At 32.7% G+C, this 26473-nt stretch overlaps 1 protein-coding gene across 5 annotated transcripts in view; it reads right to left on the bottom strand.

Moving 5' to 3' along the window:
* The window catches only part of Rbp6 (RNA-binding protein 6), a 511568-nt gene that overhangs the window by 125285 nt on the left and 359810 nt on the right, over positions 1–26473 (bottom strand). For all 5 annotated transcript variants that reach the window (XM_068773329.1, XM_068773331.1, XM_068773330.1 and 2 more), the window contains one exon: positions 23009–23101. In XM_068773329.1, coding sequence (XP_068629430.1) covers positions 23009–23101 — 93 coding nt within the window. The remainder of the gene's footprint in view (positions 1–23008; positions 23102–26473) is intronic.

Genomic DNA, 26473 nt, shown 5'->3' with positions numbered 1-26473 from the left:
GCTAACACAAAACCGTTCTATCAATCATTGATTATCAAAACACTAAATTACAAATATTGATAACGATGAAAATGCTTTGTTAAGCTTCTCTTATTATCACTGCTATAATCAATATTTTATTTTAAATTGTAATAATTTATTAATTAATGAATTATAAATAAATATTAATATATTATTTATTAATGAAATATAAATAAATATTAATGAAAATAACCATAGAAAATAATATAGATGTCGTTTGACAATATGCTGCACTATTGTTGTTCAAATATAACTACCATTGTTGTACAAAAATAATAATGTATTAGTAGTAAATAAATTACAATCTGTTAAGCTTATTTAATGTTGCTATATTTTATGTATTACTAATGCGAAAAAGACAAATAAAAGATAAAACTCGGCAAGTTATATTGAATATAAACTTTACTCTTGCATACTAATGCTAAATTTTGTATTCGTCTGAGTTTTCTTGACTTTTCATTAAGTTTCCCGTTTCGCCGAGCGAGAGATGAAAATCAAAGTAATCGTTATATCTGAGTAACTGCTTCGCAAATAATAACTGTTAAGATTGTAAATCTTTGTAACGTTTTTATTTCACGATTTAGGTTTTTTTTTTTCTGAAGATTTATCACAATATTTTTCGCTGAGTTTAAAGTAAATAAAGCGCTGTTTTGAATGATGCAGACGTTTTTCTAAAGAACGTGACTAAAATTATGCACAAGAAATGGAAAGCCTTGAAGACGGAAAAAATAAACAGCTCACAGCGCTACAGTCAATGTTTCTGAACGCTACTCGAGGTAACGTTACGACAGCACAGAAGAGTGCACTTTAGTAAGGAAAGGACAGGGAGGCTTGGCGTGCATTAGGAGAATTAAAAACTTCTACTCGTACGTCTCATCATTTGTGTTTTGAATAAGAGAGAACGGGCGCGACACTTCTAATTTTAAATTAAAGCAGAAGAGTTGGAATCAAACGTTTCTAAATAGCTCATCAAATATATAGCTTCAAAGGGCGTAAAATGAACACGTTCAAAGTGGAACGCATTTGAATAAGCTGCAAAGCGGCCGAGCTGTGAGCAGGTAATCGCGGCGATCGGTGCAGAAATAAGTTTTAATGTGATAGCTATCCAACAGATTAATTATACTAGTTAACGATGGATTATGTGCTTATGTTCATCAGCTGTAATTGAACGATTTACTTCACTGACGATTAATTTTTATATTAAAACTCTTTCCATTTCATTAGAAATTTAAATTCAAGTAGAATCGTGGCATTAATATGGAGGGATTTCAGACCTCAAAATTAATTTTCTACCTACATCATAAAATTTTAATCCGACTTGATTATATACCTATACATAGAACCATTATGCATATGGAACTGGTATAAATGCATATGTTTATTTGATTACAAATATAATATAAAATTTTCAAATTGCAAATTTTATTCAACTACAGTCTGTCTTGCTCCCAATATATTCAACTAGAACTATTTTGTAACTCATAAAATATTTAGTTGTGTTTAAAACCACAACTAACAGGATATGTACTTTTCAAAGCCGAAACTGCCTATACACATTTAGTTTAGAAAAGCTCGGGCAAGAATTACTAAGGTCAAACGCAATAAATTTAGTTTTAGCCCACAAACTATGTGGTCAGAGATTTTCTGGGGTCGGCCTTCTGTTTTGTCGATACCTACTATATTATATGTAATCCATTAGGGAACGTAACTAATAGCATTGAAAAAGAGGGATTTAAAAGATCGTCTATCTCCTGCCTTTCTTACTACCCTAAGATTTTCAGAATAAATGCATCTAAATGACTCGCGTAAGTATCTTAATGAAATTAATTCAAATGGTGTACGTTTTTAGCTGTTAAGCGAATTAAAACTTAAAATATTTAAGACACTATCATAAATAAATAATTAAAAAAAAATTGTCTTTATAAGAAATTCGGGCGTGATACATATTTAAATCATTTAAAATATACCGTGACGCCCATAGCTATACATAATAAACTTCATAAAAAAATTGGAAATGATTTTTAGTGTTGATGTTTAAAGTTAAAAACAAATAAGAGGTCATTATGCTGGGATTTAGTGTAGTAGGGCTATGTCCAGCAGTGGGTGTAGTACAGCTGATATAATGACGATGAGAACTTTCCGATATAAACTTAAATTGAAAACTTCTTGCAACTGTATTTTTAAAAGTATAGTAGTTTTTTAAAAGTATAATAAAATTCTTAACTGATATCTAATTGATTATATATCATAATGATACTTATGTAAATCATTATTACCTTTCCATTTTTTCTTAAATCCCTACCTTAAAAACGGTAAGAACCTGAACAAATATAAATAAATATTCCATTTCATTTTCAAAATTAAATAACTAAATTATTTACGCAAGCACTTGTAAAATATATGATCAACGTTTGCACTTGTTTGTTCCCTAAAGAGTAATACGTTATGTGGCTAATTGTTTTAGGTAAAACGGTGCGCCAATTTGGGGTAAGATGAAGAAGAATCGCAGGTGTAAATGGTCGTATATTGCGCTTTCCATCACTGGCCTCGTCTTTTCCGACGACCAGTAAAATATTCGTACGAAAACCAAACTTAAGTTGCCAGACAATGGGGTTTATTTGGCTTGAAGAGAACACAGCCTCGGACTATTACCGCGGAGCGCGTTTGCGGTGTAACCACGTCCCGGACAACGAAACATTTAGAGCCAATTCCCGGCTGGCTTGTTGTATGAACAATTAAGTGTGCCAACCTGCCCCGATGCGGGAAGAAACATAATGAATGTTTAGTGGTGCTAAGTGTTATGTCTAATGCTCGTATCGTTAAACTCTTACGGTTCTCTAAATAGTTGTGCAGCTCGCCCGTGTATATTCGTTCTACTTTTTGCTACTTGTTGAACGAAACATTGATGCATTATTTTGAAATTGAAACTGCTTTAAATTTTCCGAATCTGGGTATATCTCGCTAATGATGTTCAAAGTGCAATTCCCGTTCAATCGAAACCATTAAACGAACGACTCGGGTGCTAAAGTAAAATGATGAATAAAATGTATTAAGGGCATCCTGTTCTATCGAGTGTAACAATATGTTTTCTAAGTCTGAACAAAGCTCGTTCGCCGTAATGAGCGTTGCGTGCGGCGCGTCAAACATGTAAGCAAACAATTTAGGCACGCCTGAGTAAATACGACTGCGAAATATCTTCGCTCGAGCGCCGCCGATGTGCGGTTTGTGTAGGTGGCTGTAGCTCGAATTTACGCTGAGCGTCATCTTTTCAACAAAGCTTTTGTTGATAATGAAATACAAATACTATCCTCAGTCAACTGCTAACAGTGCAGCGGGTTGCGAAAGGAAAATCTCGGAGATATGTATATTTATTCAGGAATCAGGGCAAGGAAATACAATGGGTCGTGCAAAGAAAGACATTTCATGACTTGGTGGGTTTTATGTTTAATGTGATTACGAAGGCCAAGTCATTGAAGTGTTCGAATATTGAATACGTTTTACTTTAACAATAGCAACTTTATTAAATTTCTGGTAGAAGATTGCATCCGATCGGTGCAGAAATGTAATTAATTGGAATTATCTTTTAAATTTTAATAAAAGATAGCAAGAATTTTTAGATTATACAGTTGATTACGTCAAAGATTTATACTAAAACTTTTTCAAACAGTTGTAAAAACTTATCACATATTAAATTATATGTATTAAAATAAATTGCTGAAAATTACTACATAAAATTCTTGCATGTATACTAAAATACATTAGAAGGTTGCTTGGAGAATAAATTAATTTAAATTAACTGAGAGAAAAGGGCCTAAGAAGCAGCAACAGTAGAAGCTAGGCTCCGGAACCGCGCTTGTATTTTAATAGAACCGAGACAAAGGTGTAGATACAAAGGGATTCGGTATGTTATTGTTCTTTATACTGGCAGGTGTGTACTCGCACATTTAGGTGTAGGTCGGTGTTTTTTTACAAAATGTATAAAATTTATTATGAAAATTATGAAATTTTCTACATGTATATACATTTAAAACAACAAAGTATATTTTTTAACATTAAATAATAATTTGTAAAGAGGAAAAAAGTTTAGGGATTTTCTACATCGGTGACAAAAGGTGAGTGCAGACTCTGATTAAAAAATATTTGTGAATAATCATTATCGTCATCATCATTTTAGCTGTTTGACGTTCACCACTAGACATAGACTAACCCCTAGTGATTTCCGTTTACATTATAGAACTTTTTGTTTTTAAATTTGATACCATATCTTGATTAGTTTAATTAAAAAATCTCTCGTTGTCTTCTGTGTTTACATTGCCTACTTATGAATTATTTCTTATCTATGTAAAAAAGATTAAAAATTAAAATTTGAGAAATTTAAATATCGACAAGCGGTCGTTACTTCGATTAAGCTTGTCTTTCTACAAAAGCTTTCCGAACATTTACATGCTCTATTATATTCATTCTATCTCGATCAGAATAATGGCGGTAAATGCAAAATTCATTTGAAAATTAAAAAAAGGATAAAGAGAATAAATTTGTAGAAATTTGCAACAAACAAAGCTGACTAACACCGAGCCAAAATATTCACAAATCTGCAAGTTGCGTGGCGTAAATAGGTACACCCGACAAACTCGCTGCATTAAGCAACAATACGTAGAATGCAGGATTGCGCATATATTAACGTCTTGTCCTTTGGCGAGATATCTTAGGAAGTTCGCCTTGGCCCGCGACGATTTACATTACTTCCGAAATAGTGCGGCAGACTCGCCGAGCCGTGGAAGCAACTACTACCTAAGATTAGGATAAGTCTTGGCAAAGGCTAACCTGCTATAAAGTTTTTTCACATATATTTATTACATTATAAGTGAAAAGTTTCCCGCAAACGTCAATATTCTCCTGTATATTGATACTTGTTATTTGGCAGCAGTTATGAATTATTTAAAGTCGATGCTTAAATTCTTATACTAAAATTTTCTTTATATTTTATTATTCTTGCATTTATAAATATAAATTTTAAAGTCTATTTATTATACGAACTTATTTATTTGTTATTAAGTAAAATAAAAGACTTAAAATATAATACAATATCATTGAGAAAAACAATGACTGCAGATTGACAATAACAAGTTTCCAAGGATATATTATTTACGCATTTACGACAGTGTTTAATAGGAAATAGGAATATAACAAAACTAGGAAAACGTTTATAAAGGAAAACAAAAACTAAAAAAGTCAAAAAGTGACAATATGAGCACCGCCCACTGAATTGTCATTTTTAAAGAAATGTTTTGCAAAGAATTGCCTTATCGTGCTCACTATAGTGCAAAAAATGTAAAGATCCTGGTTACAAGGAAGTTTAATAAATGTTGTCGGTGGTAGTTGCAAAGGACACATAAATTATTAGTCGCAACTTAAAACCAGTTGCATTAGTCGACAATCCTATTTTTGCAACTAATTCTGGATATCAAGCCATTTGTAATATTAAACAGAAAAATCAGGTCATTAATGCTCTAGTGGTAGACAATGATGATCTATTACATCAATGGATGTAGTCTGTTGAAGATTGACTTGATTTATAATCTAGATAGAGCAAAAAGGCTTAACGCCCTGGATCCGAGATTTATAGACCTCTTATTCCGGATTCAAAACTTGCAAAGCGTATTCCAAGGGACTCCTGTCGAACAATACAGGAATTTTACTAGTTTTGCAGAACTGAAATCTGTTGATATACTAATTGTAAATTCCAATGCTCTGGATGCAGTTAAAACTGTATGGTCTATATTCTGATCGGTAATATATATTTTCTCTAAAGCTGTTACTCCTATAACCAACAAGCTTGTGTATAATTGGTATTTTAATTATGAACTTTAAGATTTTAAATAACGTAAGTGACAGCATCGTGGGCGAAGGTTAACAAAACCGTTCTCATTACACTAACGAGGCTGAAGCACTATCTAATCACAGCTCAGTTGCCAAATTACGCGGTTCGCTGTTTAAATGTGGGCTTACTTTAATCTGGCGCGATGTATTCAAACGTTAGTGGGGGGTAACTGTTACCTAAAGGTAGCGTTATGTGAGCCAAAATATAGGAAATTCGAAGCTATCTAACCGTAATCGTTACGAATGTTAAGTTTTACGATATTAGTTATACTCGAGAATTACCATCTATGTTATCTAGTTTAATTACTTTCAAGTTTTTCATATCCCATGTAACACGATCTAAGATAATTAACAATCGGTACGGTAAATTTAAAAAGAAAATGTTAATTGTAGCGCTTTAGTAGAATCATCCGTTAATTGATAATTATTATCTAACCTTTTCCTCTTTTACGTAGCCACCTTTGTTTTTCTTTAATTAAATTAATTTGTAACAATTTTGTTTGTACAAGTTAAAGGAAACAAATTTAATGTTTAAACAACTTTCTTTACGATATAAAACAATTTTGACCTCTTGTACCGCAATGGATATCCGATCATGAAAACAAAAAGTACTAAAAAGTTGTCCCCCTTGAGCTCGTGTAGGCAGAGATCGTAAGTCTCGATCCAGGGGAGCACAGCGCCTCTAACTTATCACTTAGTCGCCAACAAATTAATCCGCAAAAGCCTACTGCTCGTTCAGCGACCCATTCGGATAACTCAAGAGCTACTACTTGTCCTTTATTATTATAGGCTCGATAGGGCCGAAATTTATTCCGCAGAGGGCCAAATTAAATATAAAACGTCGTTGCGGTGTATCACTGTTAGTGACTGTGATAAATGAAGCCATTAGTAAGGCGAGCTGTACTTTTTTCGGTTCATCCGGCGGCGTCGACGGCCCGGGGGTTGTGGCGAGCGGGAGTTTGTGGACAATTTCATTAGAAAACGTTATAAGTGTGTCGGGTGACGGGGTGACGGGGTGACGTGTCGGGCGGAGGGGGGGAGGTATTACAAGCGGCGCGATAAATTTCGACGCCTCGCGACATTAGGCCAACGGTAGTACAGGGGCTCTAGACATCACTGCCGATGGGAAATGCGCACGTTCTTAAACAAAATTAAAACAAGAAACGCCCATGAGAAACTATAAAAACACGAGTAAATTGTCTCCTCGAACTCAAGGTTAAATAAATTTAGACCTAAAACATTTTTTTTTCTCTAAATCGGAACATGACACTAAACGTAATATGATACTGTCTTTTTGGTAATCATTAAACTTTTGTTAAAAGTTATATTTGTCAGTAAGTGCGAAACACAAATGGGCTGGTAAATTGCGATGAAAATAATAAACTCCTAACTACTACGATGCCACCTTCAAGTCATGTTTACATTAAGACTTATCTCATGGAATAAAATTCATTTTTGTAATAAAATAACCCACCTAAAAAGCTAAAAGGCCTCTTCTTTCTGGTATTATGGCACTGGAAGGCAAAAATTTGCTTATTTTGCGGCGTAAGTTAAAATGGCCCCTCATTTTTTGCTACTCACCGCATCACGCAAAGAGACGACGGCTGTTTGACTAAGAGGTGCTGCCATCTATATTTACTACATAGAGTGTATTAATTTAGCTCATAATTTCACACTATAATTGTAACCGTCGCGAAATCGAATGTTTATAGATTAAATATTTACATTGTTGTAAACGTTTTTAAAAGCATTACTTTTAAGTTGAAAACTAATTATAAAATTTTACTTTTAACTTTGACAAAAAATTTATATATTTTTTGCTTGGATAACTATTACAAGTATTTTACAAAAAAACGAAAATTTACTAGTTTATTACAGAACTTTATTTATAAAGGTAAAACCATGAACAAAAAAATTGATGATGAAAATATTGTAAGCACATTACATTCAAAATCTGAACTAACCTTGTGTGTAATTGATAGCAAACGTCGCGTTTGTGTTTACAAGAGGCATGACGGGGAAGGAGGTAAAAAATAAAGTGGAAGTAAATAAACATTAAACACGAGCACTTAAGAGCATTTTCATTAAGGGGCTACAACGTTGCATGCTGGAACTTACCGACAACGATTACTCCAGAGGAAAAAACTAATTACGGGTGACAGAGGGCACCGGTAAAATGTTTCGCTACATTGTCTTGTGGGTCTTCGAAGATTTTACAATTTAAGATTTTTTTCCCGAAAACGAAGACTTGTGATTTTCATTTCAATTTAAATTCTTAAAATACTTCCTTCAACAAATGAACAATTACTTTTTAATTAAGGACAATACCATTTATTAAGATGATAAATGTTTCAGACCCAAGTAGAATCGACGAAAGAAAGTCGGAACTATGTACTTTTTTTCAAAAATTCTTATCTACATTTTTTATTAAACATTTAGACAGCCTGGAGGCGAACACATCATTCCAAAGTGTTATCTTGTATGCAATAAGAAGCTTTGTGGATGAATTACCTGAAATACTATAGTGAAATAGCTTTTTTTATACATTGTCTGTTGAAATATTCACTAACTAGATGAAGTCGATGATTTTATAATATTGTCTTAGGTACAAAATTGTAAGCCCTGAGACCGATGTAGTTGTAACAGATTTCCATGACTACCAGCACCAACTTCATTCTGAATATAAACAGGATTGTGACTTTTTAATATATTGGATTCAGTATCCATATATAACGTTCATTTATTTATTTCGCTTTTTTAATTAAATGTGTCTTTAACCGGATTATGACAATACCAGATGTATTGTGTTAATTTTTATGTTTCTACATCATTTTGGAAAATTTTAAAATTGCTCCATATAGGCCTTTAACATAATGTATATTAAATCTCAATTATTTTAAAATTATCATGTGGAATCAAAATTGGAACAATACTATAAGAATTAGTAATTTATATTGTATTTGTAATTTATTTGAATTAGAAAAGTGAAGTAACATAAACTCGGATGTTTTTATAAAAAAGCCTGTTATTGAAATACAGAAGTCAAAGAGTCATATTCAAGTATTAGCTCCTAATTTAAATTGTACCTACGCACAAATCGAAAATAATGATGTCATCGCAATATTCAGATAAATAATAGAAAAATAAAAAAGAGAATATTATCGGTGGAAACATAGCGCGGCGTAACAATGTTACAGTCTCACTATTGTATTTCGCTTTGTTATTGTTTGCTTTTATTAGTACGCCTTTGATAGCACTAAGTGTCGTAGTTTTTACAACGGCAGTCCTCGTGCAACAAAGCCAAGTAATTATGTTATTTGCATTGTAGAATAAATTTTATTTAGTTCGATTTATCAATAGCTCCACTGAATAGATTTTATTAAAGAAAATGCTTTTTAAAAAGAATTGTCGAAGTTATCTTTACTGTCCGATAATATCATCTCGTGTTGTGAGATTCAACATTTTCAAGTGAATGTTGTTACAGCTAAAGGATTTATGCTATACGAAAACAATCACGATATTGTTGTGCATATTTGACTTTTAGATTTCTTCGATTTTTAGAAACAAGTGGCATCTTTTGACAATAGATAGTTTTGTGTTCTATATAATACTCTATGAGGTATTCATTTATTTTCGATTTTAGAACTTTAATGCTGAACGTTTGGATATTTTAGTCTTGATAACGTCCAGCAGTATCATATTGTACTAAATTCGGATATAGTGCCATGTGATATGTATTTAATCAGGCAAAAAATTCATAGTTAAATAAAAAAAATCCTCTTGATTTACGCTTTAGAAACGAGTGTGACTATTTTAATTTAAACTGATCTAATATTCGAAATATGTCTCTAAATATATTATATAATATATATATATATGTTCAAATGTATGTAAATATATATATATATGTTCTATCAAATAACGCAGAGCGCCCTTTCTGTGATACGAATCAATGGAAACCTTAAAATTCGTATCGGTTTCAGTTGCTCTGGATCCTCTGGATTCCGTAAGGGTCTTATTGGCATGCATTACGGAATCTTGTTTGCTCTATCTACATTCAGAGCAATGCGGGCGATCCGACGGCAAATATTTATTGCCCTACATCAATTAGTTCTAGCCTACAGAATAATAAGGTACTTTTTTTAAAGATATATTAATTCATTTGATCGTTCTAAAATCCGTTAAATAGATTTTATTGCTTCGGCGGTTTGTACAAATAAGGTTTATTATTACTGTTAAAGAATAGATTTCAAAAGACGTTTAAAAAATGACGTATATGTGAAAATAGATAAAAATTATTTTATCTTTTGTCAGTTATTTAAATTATTAAGGCTTCTAAATATTACGTTAACGATTATATGAAAGAGACCAAATTGTACATGTTCATTAAACGAGTTACTGAAGCGGGAGAAACGATAATGGACCCCAGTCCCTTTAAGAAACCAAAATAGTTTCCCTACTTCTTTATATGAAGACGTAAACTCCGTGCGGTTTCTCTTTGTACTGAACAAAAAAGTTTTTAATTGTATTTCTCTTCATGCCTCACTTTTGTACAAAAATTAAATACTTTAAGAATTTTATTTTATTTTTAATTTAGAACCACCTACCCAGATAAACTTTATTTATTGACATTAATGTCTAAATTACAAATAATATTTGTAAACTTTTCGATTTCGTTACACTGTAAACCTTGAAGAATAATATTATTAAATTTTTATTGTAAAGTTTTATGGTACACAATATTTTTTTTTGATTACAACCTAACAAAAATCCTCTTGTCTAGATTGTCGTCAAATATTTAATTATCGGAACACATGTATTGATATTCTCTGTATTTTGCAAGAAAAACAATTGTTCTTTTTACTATTTTGCCTCGCAATTTTACCTTTTTTTCTCTCCATATGAATTTTGTTTTTGTCAAGTTTTAATGATTAATTACGGTAGAGATAAAAACTTAAAAAAATTGATTAAATTTTGCATCAAAAATGATGAATGTTAAAAATAAAAAGTGAAGTCAAAACGTGTATGTAAATTATTTTTAGTACGTTGGCTTACGTTTCGATTTAAATCCTTTTGCTTTTAGCATTTTTGTTTGTACACCGGTGCATCTTTTCTATTCCGCATTCGTTTCACTATATTAAATCCTCTGCCGTGCAGTATCTCCGTATTCAATCTTGTACCTACACGTTACTTGATGTTACGGAATACAGCGGAGATGAGATGATATAAAACACATGTTGCGCTCAGTATAAGGTCTCTCGGGCATACAATAAGTCAAAAATGAGATAACTTCCATCTTGATGGAGTAATTCAGTTCGCTTTATTCAAAAACACGGAATTTTCTGCTCTTAAGCATTTTAACGTTTTTACGTATGACATATTCGAAAATGCTTCCCCGAAGCCATAATTTAATATTACTTTATGAGATTTTTGATTTCGTATATTCTGTAATGTTCTGTGTTTATTTTATATAATTTACATTATTGCATGCAAAAATCAGAAATATAAACAGTATTCTAACAACATAAATAAAGAAAAATGGCTGTCTTATGTTCGCTATCATTTCAACCGTAGGGCGTTCACTGGTAAACACAGGCCTCCGCCGCGCACTCCCAATGGGACTGCTAGAAAGCCACCAAGACACTGGATTCAGTGTCTTCCGACGAACTTAAAGAAGATCGTGTGTCTACTTTGTAGATAAGCGTCCTGCGCTTGTCAGTCTTATCACTCGAAGCAATTTCTTACAGAAAACCGAAGTCCATAGAAGATGTAATAGTTTTTTTTTGTAACATACATTATTATTTAATAAAATTAGAAGTGTGTAAAAAACTTATAAAAAGTTTAATGTAATCGGATGAATCATTGGGTGTATGGTATTAATTCAATGAAATATGAATTGCAGACATAATTATAAATAACGGTTATATTTATGTTTCATAAGCATTAAGTAGAGAACGTCAAAGGTTTTATTATAAGTGAAATTTTAGAAAGTGTACTTGGAGCTCCGGCCGTAGGTAATTCCATTAATCTCCAACATTAGCATTGAGGGGACAGGTCGGCGCCATTTGATCCGGGAGACACGACCGCACTTGTTTTTTGTACGAAAAGCGACACATCAGCATTAATAATGAATTTCTCGTTTCAGCCGCTTTACATTATTAACAATGTTTTATCAAAGAAAAGGGTACATCGAAACGACTGTTTTGGCGACCTTTAAAACAAAGGTTACTAAATTAATTCGATATATATAATATAGTATTTTGCGGGCTACATAGCGTGCAGAACAGATAGCCGATGGGGTCTTAAGATTCTGAAGTGCAGACCATGGGAAGATAGACGAAACGAATGACGTTCACCCACAAGGTTGATAGACATCTGAAGATGTTAGATACCGACTGCTTTCTACTGGTCCTTTTGAAAATCTATGGGGGAAGCCTATGTCAAGAAGTGAACCTAAAAACTTTTTGATGATGATGAACACTGTAAACACATGATAATAAAGCTTGCTATAAAATTCGTATTGATTAATTTGAATTTTCTGTTCAGGTGACTGAAGATGTGTACATCAAACATAAAATGTTTTATTAAAACAGCGTACAAAACAAGCTATTTTTATTTTTAACATGCCCATTTTACAATGGTTATTCCGGCCAATCGCAATATTCGCCCATGGCAGTCACGACACCTCTATTTATACCCAAATTTAGCCGAGCCCACCCGAACACCCGAATAATCCACTGAGGGCCATTCTACGTTCTCGTTTGTTGAAACGCCAAATCGCAGCGCATTATTCTAATTCGCTTTCGCGATAGCTTTCGAAGAACCTATTTATTTGCGCCGTAAGCTCAATTCAGAACTGACTTGAGGCTACGCAGTCGAAATTATCGATACTTGTAACTGAATTAATGCGTCTGCTATTTACGCTCGGGTAGACAAGCGTCTTTATGGTGCTATGATAACTAGTTCTTGCCCGCAGTATTTACTTATTAGTGTTTATCATCAGTGAATTAAATTCATATGTCCGTATTTAAAATAACTTTGCAGTCACGCTTAATTTAGTATAAAAATATTACAGTAATAATCTAGAAAAATTCAAGAAAATATATTTTTACTAACATCATTGAAACATGTGTAGCAATCTTTATTTAACAAAATGCCGAAGGAGTGAGAGTTATATCTGATATAAAAACACGTGCCCAATGCTAATAAAGTTGAGCAATATCAGAAAGGTATTTTGTATGAAGGGTTTTCCGTGGACGCTAGAAAAAAAGGGCATAAAACGGAAAAACGAATGTGGAAATATCTCCAAGTCATATTTTATTTACTGCATACAATTGAACCTTTATCACGGTTTGTATTGAGTTAGACTGTTCTGTATTACTAGCTATTTAGGGAGATATCCAATAGGTGTATTCATGTATTTTAGTTTATATGTTTAATAAATATACATGTTTATGGGTATTATCCATAAGAGACTTGCATATATATGTACATAATTAAGTACAATGAACAGTAAATGAAAGTATCGACTGTAATTAGCTCATTAACAACCCTATTGTTATGTTTGTGTATTCATTTAACATTTATTATAATATAAATTGGTTTCATTTCCTTTAAAATGAACTGACTAATTAATATAGTATAAAACTAAATACTTATTTTTTCATTTATTTATTACAATAAAGAATAAATCATAACTCTACGACTTACACTAAATTAGTCTTTTGAAATAAATCATTAATTTGTTTTTACCATATTTGGAAACCACTAATAATAATTTTCACTCTACTTTTTACATCGTTTTATAACTAAAAAACCCTTTTGTATTGAAAATTGAAACAAACGACAATATAAAATAAATGTGAATCCGTCGCACAACATGAGAAAAATATTATACATTTGATAGATTATGTTTTTATGAAAAAGTTCGTTTTACGATAGAACAGACAATATGAACAAACAAAATACAAATAGTTTTTTTTTTAATTAAAATAACCAAACGCTGCTATAAAATTTTCACGATTGCGGTCATGAAAATATTCGATTCGTTTAAGTGTAATTGAATTTAGATGAAAGAATTTTAGGAAGGAAACGCTCAACAATTTGTCAGTCAGCATGGCGGAGATCTCTCATGATCTTGCTTCATCATGGTTTTTTCGTCAAGCCTCGAGTCTCTTACACCCTCTTAGAATTTTTATTGCTTACTCGCTTTGAATACTTTGTATAGCGAGATAAACTTTTACTTAAAAAGGACTTAAATTCTCTCTCACGCCTAAAACGCGAACTCCAGCTACTTTATTACATTCCTTTTGCTTACTTTTGTTTTTTTTTTAACTTCGCAAAATTACACGTTATAGTCCTAAATATCAACAAAAAGTTTTCAACTTACACACGCGAATGCTTATGCGTAGTTGTTTTATTTTGGATTTATATTTCTGTCTCTCTTTATATGTTTCAATCGAAAGCAAAATATCGTTTTTTATAGCAATAATTATTGAAAAAAATGAAATATAAAAATGAAAAAGATGTCTATTACCAATCGAATTTTTATAAGAGCTATAAATAATACAATATGAATTAAAATTATGGTTAACTACTAAAATACGCTTGCTTATTTCCAATGTAAACCAGAGATAATTAACATTAGTGTAGTAAAAAGTATGTGCAATTTAAATTATACTAGTAAAAAAAAAAGCGATGAAAAAAAAAATTAAACACTTTGTTACAGTATGACAAAACGTTTATGTTATTTGTATATAGTAACACGTAACTACCTCACCAGATTATAACACGCATAAATTGGGAAGTTTGTAATGTTATGTAATTTGACGACCTTTTTATAAAATTATTTTAAAAAGCAAGTCAATATATTCAAACGGGTATGCGCAGGACGTACAGTTAATCATTTATCCTTTAGGTAATATAGTTCTGTTTCAAGACGCTGTAGGGAGGAATAAATATTTATGTTGTAATAACTCATGCATTGATACCGGAAAGCTTTGCAACGAATACAGTTTAGCCGACGCGCAACGCCTTAGCTCAACCGACTTGCGAAAAATACCTTTTCATCTTGGGAATTCGAGGGAGATGCCGAACTCTTATATTTATATGGTGGAGCGAGAAATAAAGAACCCGAATGGATAGGAAAAAAAACGTACGGTGCCTCGCTCGGAGCGGCGGTAGATCTCGCTGATTGTGAGATACGTAGCGCCGCACCTTGAATTATTTGACAGTTTGAATTGTCACCGCCCGCCCGATCCTATTGTTATTTTCCCCTATCCTCCACACAGGCCCGTGGATGATGCGTGGGTTATACCTCTAACTACACAACTTTTTATCCATAAAATACATCCAAGTTCATCCCCTTTTAAGCGCATTACTTAGAATCAATACATCCTATATTACATATATTACATAATAAAACATAATCCAAAATTAATATAAATCTAATGCTTATTGGAGATTTCTATTACAAGAGATCTACATAAGTACAGTGTTAGCGTAATAGAACTTATGTAAAATATGATCGTTCTCACAAGAACCACGTATAAAGCATTAATTACTAGATTTTGTAATATACTATATATCTAAGATTAAATACAAATAACAAATAATTTTAATAATAATTTACGAAATACATTATCAGATTATTTTTTTCGAATTATGCTCAAAAAAAAAAAACTCAAGACAATCGATTTTCATTGGATAATTATAAAACTAGTATCAAAAAGGTAATTTAAAAACTTAATAGATATCAAAACGGATCGCACTGTTCAAGTAAAAATAAAGATTATGGAATAAATGAAGATAATATAATAATTAAAGTGGAGAAACAATATACGTCGTAAATATAATTATCATCTGTATTTCAGCCGTAGGATGTCCACGGCTTGACATAACTAACCCCTGTAGATTTCCATTACGATATTTTAGAAGCGGCATGCTTCCAGCATATTCCAAAGATCTTGTAATTTAACTTCTTAACTTCAGATTACATAATCGTTGATCCAAAAAGTTTCTTATTACTTATATTAAAAATGTATATATTTTTACATTGAAAAGTAATATATGGAAGAATAATCAGCCGGCCTCAAATCAGCTTGTAGAAGCTCACGGAGTCGAGTCCACAGTATACTTAGAGTAAGCATTCACACACGCGTAAAACGAACCTTATTCGATTCAGATGAAGCTCTGTATAAGAAGACTTCAATGTTGTGAGCTGATTCAAATGTCTACGTTGATTTTCTCATTTCAAAGGCAATCCTCTCGTAAAATTGGAAGATGGAGATAAATGAAACGTAATAAGTACACTTCGGATTTTTTTAAGGATATTATTCGATATATCAATAGAATAAAAGATATTCGTAACCCTATTTAAATGCGTAAAACCAAAACATATTGTACACTCTGTTTTTCCATATGGAGCTTTATCGCGATTTTCTATTTTTCATATAAATAATCGGCTTATATCGTTCCATCGAACCCAGCATTGTAACAGGATTTGATAGTTAGGGCGTGAACGCGTTTTTACACTCTATCAACTGACTGTTTTCAGAATACTAAACGTATTGAATATATTACATAATCAATATTGAATTCTAAAGCAACATATATATATGTATGTGTGTGTGTGTGTGTATGTACATATATTACATTAGTGGCATGAACATTTAAACGTACTATCGATCCTCGATTCTTTCATTACTTTTTTTCGGATTCGCCCCTCTTACGTGTTTGAGTGCACGACGCATCGCGACGTAGCCTGGAGCGTCGACAATTACGAGTACAGTACTAGACGGCTAATACAAATCGTTCGCCCTGGGGGTACGTTTATCCGGAGCTCCCTCACACCTCCCTCACCTTCCCTCTCGCTCGAGAAAACTATTACATCATTGTTCCACCGCATTCCGATTTTATTTCATTCGTAGAAATATAAACCGTCCTGTGACAACGATAGGGCACACATTTGTTTCCTTCTCTGGAACCGGCGTCTCAATTCATTGTCCGTTGAATTGTTTCTACAAAGGAAACATATTTTGTAATATTTTTTTTGTGTATTTCTACTGCTTTGAGTGTGGCCTAGTGTACTACAAATATGTTTTCAAATGTAACTGTTTACACATTGGTTTTTCAATTTAATTCATTGAACTATCGTTTGTAAATTTCTAATAACAGAGAGCGGTGTAGGAACTGAAAATGCTTGAAGCTCCTTTAGGAGCAATTACGTTGTACTAAGAACAATTCCGAATGTAATTAGTTAACCATTAGTGTAATATATTGGTACCCGGCGGCCGCTTAGCAATGCTTCAATGCGAATAATAAAACACTTAATGATATAATTTGACTAAGTCAATGTCCTTTTTGTTGCTTTGAGAACTAAATTGATATCCAGTAGAATTCGTAATTGATTTTACAGGCTTATGATTATTATTGATGAAATCAAAATATTGATTCTTGACGTCCTTAATGAAACTGTATTAAGTTGTATAAAATTATAAGAAGACCATGCGGCATTCGGAAAGCTTTTTGCAATAAAGTTTGTCAACTTTCGATCACCTGTCAACGTGTAACCAAATTAGAACAATTTACGTCGGGAAATTGGATACCCTATCGAACACTCGATGTGCCAATGCAACGGGAACTGTACTACCGCACTGGCATTTCAGACATCCACCGTTTCGGCTGCCCCTGCTAATGCCGGAACAATGCACGAATCTGGACAGACAGATCCGAGCGGCCCCGAAGATAAACGACGACCGTGGAGCGTTGTAACAACTGATTGATATACGTCCGATGATATCGTACCTAACGGGCGGTTAAGCCAAATTCCGGACCCGCCTCAGTCACAGTTCGAGTACAGCTGACAGTAAGCGATATTTAGTTAACGACGCAGTCCGCTAAGAGTCCACAAACTGCCTAACTTTATGATTCGTTTTCACAATAGTTTAACACTAATATTACATTCAATTATTTGAATTGTCTCCCGAAAAACTGTATGGTATGTTTCATAACCTTTATATGAGGTATAACTTTATTAAGTATATTTTAATACCTTATGAAATCAAAAATATTTTCTTTTCTACTTTTATAGAATTATGCACATAAATGTAAACACCATCTTAGATTTTGAGTCTAAATATTTAATGGATTCAGGCGTTATTTTGTCCATCCTAAGTAAGAAACGGACCAATTGGCGGAAGTAGCTGTATATTGGTACTTTACTTATTTTGAGTTTATTTCAGCAAAAAAATAAAGTTATATTTACAACAATCACAATTAAAAACCATGTAATACTTACGGGACTAGACAATGATTTCAACAGAAAGTTATAGACATTAATTAATCAAAAATAAAATTGTGAAATAGCAGCAGTAATTGTGTAAGCTGTAATGGAAAGCAGCACGCGTCTTCCGTTCTAGTTATCGACAAAGCTAGAGACGGTCAGAGTTTGGACTTCCTAGACAGCTAAAACAATAGCGAATCAAGCATGCAACGGAACTTTCTCAAAGACGTCCTCTAGTGCGTGCACAGCTTAGCGAACGCTCCCTTACTAACTTTATATTGGTTACGAAACTTGATCGTTAGACGGCCTGTTGTCTTCTATCGTGTATTAATAACGGGATAAACGTTATCCAAAATATTTTTTCTTTAGTTTTTTTTTCTCTTAGATAACTAATATAGAGAGAAAACACAAATTTTCATGATGTCAGGAATGTTGCAGAACATCTTTCAAAGCTAAAAAGTCCTACTTATTTTTCTCTCTTCTATAAATGTTGTAATAATATACACGAAGAAGATATTTTCGCTTAAACATTCCATCCAAAAATTCTTGCGAATAAAATTGTCCGCTTAACATTAAATATAGGATCGCTTTAGCGAACCAGATAGACAGATAAAGTCGACATACATTTTCATGAGAAAACAGAAAAAAATCTGTGGCGAAATGCGAAGGGACAAGTGTGCTTTCTGCCGACGGGGGCCGTTATCGCTGAATGCAACCATAGAAAGGGCGTAAGTGATTAAACGTTTCAAACGACACCTTGTCCCGAAATATTAAAGTCAATAACAGAATACAACGTTTTCCTAAAACGACATAGGCTTTAAAGATTACGTCGGTCGTTCGGCTAATTAATTTTTAAGTCGACATCTTGATTCCAACAGGCGGCGTTCGGCTTCCAAGTGAATTTGAGTATGATTTACATATTAATTTTACATAAAGCTCTATCTGTCTGTGGCATAAAATAATTAAAACCGAGGCCTTTTAAATACAAAGCTCTCCGTAGTTTGTAATGTATCGTGTACATTAAGTTACTTGCGTAAAGCATCCTATTTATAATTAAAATATTTATTTTATGCCTATTTTTCGTATGAACGCGGACAAAATATAATTCCAGAAGTACTAATGATTTAAAAGGGGTACGCGACGCAATATTTAAGATATTATATTTTTTTATTTACATATATCATTTAGAGAAATTTAATCATATAATTACGCATCGAGTTATTATTCTAAGAAATATTTTTTTTAAAAAAGCTGTTTTCATATCTTCTTCTTTCTTACTTTCTTCTTTCATGAAAAATACTTCGGCTGAGGAATATTCAGTATTTATTTTCTTAATCATATAAAATTAGGTGCAACTTTATCTAGAATATATTTTAGTGGTAAGTTTCGAATAATCACGCATGGGTCCGTATAAATGCCTCAGATACTATAATATCGTGACGAACAAAATTTGCGTCGACCGTTGGGCCATAAATCCAACGTTTCCTAAATCCTTGAAAGGGCATCGTCGAGCAGCTTTCATCAGAAAATTCTCCATTATCTGAAGGAAATCGTTACCGAGGCTCAACCTCGCCCACCCTTCGGCCCCGACCCGCCGGGCTTTCATTTACGGCAGCGTTGCGTGCACGCGTCCCCGTGGCCTTTGCTTCAGGTGGGCGTAGTCATTGTGTTCAGTATTTAAGTGGCTCATTTGATATTCCGAGACAGTTTGCATTCGGAAGGCTCGCACGTAGGGAACCAGGGCGCTATCGACAGCTCGCAGTTACGGTCCGCACGCACACATACACAAAGTATGATAGACGTATGGTACCAGGCACACCCACATTTCCACATAAATTGTGATATCAATCTATAGATGACAAATTTGTGCTACTCGATCGTATCTCGCTCTAAATGTTAACATTCTTTACTTTACACGATCGTCACGGTCAACAATCTCACTATTTATACAATGATGATAGTTTCTGCAAGTCTTGGTTATAACCAATGAAGATTAAAAGCCTCTGGGATAACAACATTAACCACAAACAGACAAAATATATGGCTGTACTGTCGTATAATCGACTAGTAACAAAAGGCGATGTTTTCAATAGAAAGTTCATAAATGCAATTTAAATTACAGGTAACATAGCTTAGAAATTAGTCCTAACGATGTCTAACAGTGAAATTTAGCGTTTTGGACCTCACGCACACGCACGGTACAGAGTAGTGCCGAGTTTGTACAATGTTTATCTACAAATACACTAATGAAGGCACCTACAAAAGCGAGTAGATTGTTAATTAAACTTGCTCAAAATGTGACACCCTTACGAAATGATGCCGAGCCGGGAGCACAGTGCACGGGTTGAATGTTATTGAATTAATTTGTAATCAGGATTCTCGGTGTGCGTTCTTGGATGTAATAATATTATAAATTTATTTATCTCAGTTCGAATTACACTTAAGGTTTCTTACGTAATGTTACATGCTTAAATTGGTTTCATTTATATCAAATCTTCAATAAAAAAGCATAACCTACATGTATATTATAATTTACAATTGTATTTTTGTCGTTCCATTACAAAGTTACTTTTATTTTCATTATTGTCATTATATCTATAACCTTCAAAATAAAATCAGTGACGGTTAATAAAATATTTTTTCTGCAATGCTCTTTTATATACATATATTTACGTGTTTGGGTCACTCCAAGTAAAATTATTCTAGATTCGAAGAAATAAAGCCTAAAAAAACAATATTTTTAAAGAAGTATGAAATTTTTTGGTACTTATAGGAAGGTTTTTATATATATGAGGTAACCACTGCTTAGCGTATATTTAAATTTCATATCATAACTCGATTTTGAATTAAACGTATATATATTGTGCCTACATTTATTCTTTATATAAATTTTATTTTTGATTAATTAATATATTAATATGGGTTAACATTTTGTAACTAACTTCGTCACTAAGGCCTTATAAACTCTGACACAATTTATCGCAATCGTGGTAATAATTAAGAGATATTAAGTTTAATATTGCTTTGCATTTACATTAATAGTGACTAATCATCTCTGTAGGGCTAATATTTGTGTATTTAATTAGTATAATTATGGTTACACAATATTATTTAAACATAAAAAGGAATTTGAAATAAGCCATCATTAAGCCAACGAAAAGGAATAACCATTGCCTTAATCATTATTCTTAAAGACTCTTCATTAAATTCCTTTTATCTCTCCCGGGATATTTCCTTCGCTCGGCATCAATCACATTCACTCCGAAAAACTCCTTGGCTTTATTCTAAACTCTCATAATAGGTAATGAAGGTTTTGATCGTCGCGGGCGGCTGGTCGGGTACGATTACTTTGAGAGCCAGCACAATGAGTCCCCGGCTGTAGCCAATAGTGAATCCTGAAAAGTTCCTTAGTCGGCATCCAGATACGGAGCTAATTACTGCGAAACTTTTGTAGGCGGACACCTGCGCTGAGTCGCGACCGGCAGACAAAGACCGCAGTTATCGCTAACTTACAGCCATGCACGTTTCTACAAAGGAATTTAAACTGTAAACCGTTAATATAAGAAGCATTCCATTTAGATTTGAGAAAAGACGATAAAATGATATTAAATCGAATCGATATCCCTCTTCATCGTGGGAATTGTTTTTCAATCAAGCAAGAGAGCAAACGCTTACGTAGAAAACTAATTTACCACAGACAACACACTTTAAAATAGTACGAGATAATACTCCTTCTTTGAAAGTATATTATTAAATATACCTCGTGAGCTGATGTTACCGCTGGAAAAATTACCGTCGAATATTAACAACTGAGACACGACATAATAAGTTGAGACTGTTGGTTCTGTTTTCCAAAAAGTTTGGAGGAAAGTTGGAATTTCTCGCAGAGGGTGGAGCATGTTGACGTAGTATACAACATTTGATACTGTCGTATGACGTCATGTTACTGCTTACATAGAATGGCTATGGTTACGTTCGACATGCGACTTTTACAGTTATTTTTATTGTGCATTCGTGTGAAACCTGCGTCAACCTCTAATGTTACCTATTCGTAATGCTTTAATTCTTGAATTTTAGCATGAAATTATTTTATTTTTTCTTCGAGGCTCCATATATATACTAAGGTTACATTTTTATGTCAATAAAACTCATTGACTTCTATGGACTCTATTTTCATAAGTTATAGAGGGAGTTACACTAGGTATTTCTCTAGAGAATCTAATTTTAAACAATAAAATTCAACGGAAAACTGAAATACTCGATAGTAAAATTTTTATAAAGTAGTTTATAAAGCTCAAAATTTATAAACTGAAGTAGCAGCGGAAGGGCTATATCTGTAGTGAAACAGAGCAGGAATGGAAGAAAAGCCTTAAAGGGAAGATCGCGTAAGAGTGTATAGACTTTCTAAAGAGGTTGACGACTAAAGAAGAGCGATCCGAAATAAAAGAACGGGGAGATCAGACAGCATTTACTGAAAGAAGTCCCAATGAAACATGGTAATGAAGTCATTGTTAAATAATGTTTGACGTTAACTGAAGTGCTGCAAATAACAATGCACGTAAATATCAAATATAAATAGAGAAGCAAAATCAGAGAACTAGATATAAAATCTTAAAACAGAGACAAATCTTTATAAGTAATGATTATGTATTCTTATTCTTTAATTTCCTATACAACGACGGAAGATTCTATATCTATATCTATTTGATTTAGCTAAGGATTCTGATCTAACTTTATTTGATGACGAAAATCGTGATAATAATCTAGTAATAAACGAGATAATTTTCGAGAAAGAATACTATTATATATGGTTATTGTACTCACCGGTCCAAACTGTTCGAAGTAATTCTTTACATCCTCCAGCGTTGTAGGTGCTGAGAGCCCTCCCACGAAAATTTTCTTTGTCCTGGTCACCATCTGTAATGAAACAAATATATGAGATAGATATAAAAGAAAGGAAATATTGTTAGCCTAGCTTAAAATTAAACAAGAATGGTATTGTTAAAATACCCAACAAACAACCAACCTTTACCCTGCGTGTTGCATAACATATTAACCTGTATTACTTAAATTTATACTCATGTCCCATGGTTTTCACATAAGAAAACCAGAATCGTGAAGACATAACGAAGTTTTTACAATGTACAGGTGATAAGAAAACGGTTTAAGAACTTTAAACGTTTTTAACGTATAGCTATTTTTTCAGTGAGCACTATAAAGCTTTTAAATCTATTTCTAATCACTTTGCATAAAGCGATCACTGAAAAATTTTACATTATTTTTTTTCTATTGTATTATGACAAATTAATGACTTCTGAGAATAGCAATATGTAATCTGAATATATAGTAATTTGAAACATTGAAACCACTTTTTTATATATTATAATTACGTTATTTATTATTTTAAACCTTGATTTTTTTAAAAGGGTGTATCATACATTAATTCAAAGCAAATGATATATAAATTCACTCCTTTAAAGCTTTTATCCGCTAAAAGATCTAAAACCTTTCCTTCTAAAACTAAAGAAACGCATTATACCTTCTAACGTATAAAATATTACAAGAAAATGGCACAGTGGGCGGTTGAAATGATAGAATAATTATCGTTAATATATTATGAATTCCTCCCCGTAAGGAGGTTATTCAGGGATATCTTTTACAGAAAGGATATTGCCAACGCAATTACTCATCAGATAGTGTATGTTATGAGTAAATTATATCATTTCATGTTTTTAAATAAAGATTAAGGCAATTTAAATCATTCTAATTTTGGTTTAAAGAAATAATAATCATCCTTTTAGCCTTCGGATTTCCATTGTTTGGATAGGCTTTCTATAAGGATTTCCAATAAGAAAGAGTGGAAACGTTCTTTATTCAAAGTTTTCAAACGATCGCTGTGTTAATAAATATTTTTATTAAATAACTGGATGTCTACAAAGGCGTCTAGCACCGGACATCCTACGATTGAAATGATGATGATAAACCAGCTAGTACAGTATAGTATCACGGTGATTAAATAAAAGCTAAGTATTTTTCAGTAATTAACTAATTTAAAAATTACACCAAGAAACAATTTAGGTTACAGCGTAAACCAACAATCAAAGCGCAGCTGTTGAAAGAGGATTTCATTATAACGTCAATAACGTTGCACCGCCTCATCTCAAAGGCTCTACGTATTTTCTTCCTGAATATTTATGCGAGGTAGTAACGATACAAAAAATGCGACAGCCTAACAATGGACGACGGGTCTAAGGGATTTCTCTTTGGTAATGCAACAGATTAATACTATAATTTGTGATAAGTCAACTAATAAACTACGACAAGCATTTGAGATAATGTTTCTTTTGTAGAACTTTATAAAAGTAAAATCAGTAGAAATATTTTTAGTATTAAAAAAAAATTAAAACACAGAAGTGTCAAAAAAATCAAATATACTCGAATACATTAAACAGGGTTATTGATTATAAGTATTAAATCTTTAAAAGGATGAAAGAATTGCTCATTTCCTATCAATTAATTTGTGTTGCATCCTTTCCAAAAACAAACAGTTACAGAAATAATATATTACGTAATGATAATATAATAGGAAAAAGCGTTTTTTTTTTTAATTTAAATAGCTGTTTAATAAAATTAATTGTTATTTACTTTCCATCCCTGCAAAACGTATAATACGTATAACAATAAGTTCCAGTCCGTCGGATTAAAACACATAAAAGAAATTAATGTAACATATTTCAGCGTGTAACACTTTAGAGGTGATTGAAAATAAGTGTACAGCTTTAAAGCGTTTGATCCTCAAAAATGATCAACACTTTAACAGCTTTAAAACTTTATACCTTATATATTTATGTTTGTATATATATAATGTATATAATCATCATCCTGTATACGTCATAAAACCATTATCACATTGTACCCATTGAAAACAATCAATAAGATGAAGAAATATCATTACATTTCAGCAACCGAACCCTATTACCACGAGTGGCAAAAGATAATATCTTCGTGGAAATTGAATAAAATAAGATTCCTAAGTCTAATATAAGTAATATAAGTGAGTAAGTGGGTCCGGAGTTCGGCGACGATCCCACACAACGAAATCACACTGAAAATATACGTAAATGATGAATAAGTGGCATGGCGGTGCGGAAAGAGGGGTCGCTACGTGTCCAAGTGTCGCTCTCTCCCCTCCACAGGCCTACCTTCCCCTGCGACATTCAAGCACTGAAACATTGCCCAGCTCCCGTCGCTACATCTTTTTAAATGGAGGTGTCTTTCAGCTGTTAAACTTTCCACGTTACACCTCATTAAAACTTACCAATTAAGGAACTCTCTATTTTCTGTTTCAATAGAAAAATTAAATGTAGCGTCAACGGCTTATTTTCATTTACGTGCTTAGTTAAATAATATTTCAGGAAAGAATATCACACTCAGATAAACATTAATCATTCTAGCACGTTAATAAATTTTATTATAGCAAACAATATGGATAAAATAAATAAAAATTTAATAAGAGGCATTCATTAATGGGATTGTAAAGGGTGGCCCCGTGGGAGCGAGTGTCAGGTTAGCCGGTAGCCACGTCAGCCGAAACTGTTGGCAATTACCTTAAATGTGGACAACGCAGTACATTCCACTGGGAAAATTATTATTCACCGCATATCCAATTTTTGCTTCGCTCTAAATTGGAACTCACTACCTGTGATTGCCTGGATTAATTATTGCCGTAACTGACATCGAATGTCCTGGACAAATTGCATTAACATGATTTACAAAATGAACCAGTAATACGAACATATCAATATCATTCGCAGAATATCTTTAATTGTTTTATGAAATGTAAATCATCTTCTACTTTTCATGTTCTTTTAATAAACTGAATTTCTTCAAAACTTTAGTCGGAATACTTAATATAAAAGTATGTGTGTATATTTACATCGTTTTTATAAATTAAATTAACGTTTTTTTTTTTAATTTGATTGTCATTATAAAAGATCTTTGTTTCTGCGTTCATTTTAACCAGCAACAATTCATACAATATTGAAAACGAAACATTAAACGTTGGTAAAATATTTTATTTAAAATAAAACCAATTACGTATCGCAATAAACAGAGAGCGATAAAATTGAGCGTTATAGTGGCTCATGATTCAAAAATTTTAAATGTATAGCCATAAACACGGTCGACGTCCATCACACGAATAAACGACATTATCCGTCCACTCGTTAACGGCGCCCTGTTATACTTCGTGGCCGTTTCGTTGTGAAAAATACAACAATTTAATTTAGC

This window comes from Battus philenor, unplaced genomic scaffold (assembly GCF_028537555.1).
Source record: "Battus philenor isolate CCGP_79_NKW_IND1 unplaced genomic scaffold, ilBatPhil1.0.hap1 SCAF_6, whole genome shotgun sequence".
Lineage (NCBI taxonomy): Eukaryota > Metazoa > Arthropoda > Insecta > Lepidoptera > Papilionidae > Battus > Battus philenor.
Note: the sequence above shows the minus strand (reverse complement) of the source record. Positions and strands in the feature narration are given on the sequence as shown.